Below are 1,055 nucleotides of genomic sequence, written 5' to 3'. Positions count from 1 at the left end.
TATATATATATATATATATATATATATATATATTACAGAGAGAGAGAGACTGACAGTCAAATAGAGAAAGAGACACACAGAGAGAGATAAATAGACAGACATGTATGCATGCACGTATACTTGTATGCTTGGACATTTTTCAGGAATGGAAACATCAATTCAGTGTCATTTGACTCTCCTGTTGCTACCAGCTTTGACGCTTGTAGTCTTCGTGACTCAGATGACTGGAGAATCAGCGTACAGAAATGGTTTATTCAGAAAAATCTCTTCATCAAAATGTGTCAGCGATCAGAGAATATCAACTGCAGAAACGGTGTCTGTTACAGCATGTTCGATTTGGTGCATGTCACAAGATGAATGCCAGTATTTTAGCTATTGTAAAGGTACATGTCATATGTATCGATTGTGGTACAACAAAGAAATCGAAGATTATGATTGCAATTGTTCTTCGTATATTTCGTTCCCTGCAAACGGTATGTAAATCAACATTTTCTTGTATGATTTTCTGATTTTTATATATTTTAATCAATAACCCTGTTTTATATATACAAGTATATATAGGCGCAGGAGTGGCTGTGTGGTAACTAGCTTGCTTACCAACCACATGGTTCTGGGTTCAGCCTTACTGCGTGGCACCTTGGGCAACTGTCTTCTGCTATAGCCTCGGGCCGACCAAAGCCTTGTGAGTGGATTTGGTAGACAGAAACTGAAAGAAACCCGTCGTATATGTGTATATATATGTGTGTGTGTATTTGTGTGTCTGTGTTTGTCCCACCCAACATCGCTCGATGGTGGTGTGTTTACGTCCCCGTAACTTAGCGGTTCGTCAAAATAGACCGATAGAATAAGTACTAGGCTTACAAAGAATAAGTCCTGGGGTCGATTTGCTCGACTAAAGGCGGTGCTCCAGCATGGTCGCAGTCAACAGACTGAAACAAGTAAAAAGGGAGAAAAAAAAGTTCAGGAACATATATATATGTTCCTGTGGTTAGGGCAGCGGACTCGCGGTCATAGGATCGCGGTTTCGATTCCCAGACCGGACGTTGTGAGTGTTT

At 40.3% G+C, this 1,055-nt stretch overlaps 1 protein-coding gene across 1 annotated transcript in view; it reads left to right on the top strand.

Annotated features, from left to right (window-relative positions):
* Positions 1-140: 140 nt before the first annotated feature.
* Positions 141-1,055, top strand: part of LOC106880400 (uncharacterized) — a 4,563-nt gene continuing 3,648 nt past the window's right edge. The window contains exon 1 of the mRNA XM_014930317.1: positions 141-473. Within this exon, the coding sequence (XP_014785803.1) occupies positions 146-473 (328 nt within the window). The 5' untranslated portion in view covers positions 141-145. The remainder of the gene's footprint in view (positions 474-1,055) is intronic.

The sequence above is a fragment of the Octopus bimaculoides genome, unplaced genomic scaffold (assembly GCF_001194135.2).
Source record: "Octopus bimaculoides isolate UCB-OBI-ISO-001 unplaced genomic scaffold, ASM119413v2 Scaffold_120956, whole genome shotgun sequence".
In the NCBI taxonomy this organism is placed as follows: Eukaryota; Metazoa; Mollusca; class Cephalopoda; order Octopoda; family Octopodidae; genus Octopus; species Octopus bimaculoides.
Note: the sequence above shows the minus strand (reverse complement) of the source record. Positions and strands in the feature narration are given on the sequence as shown.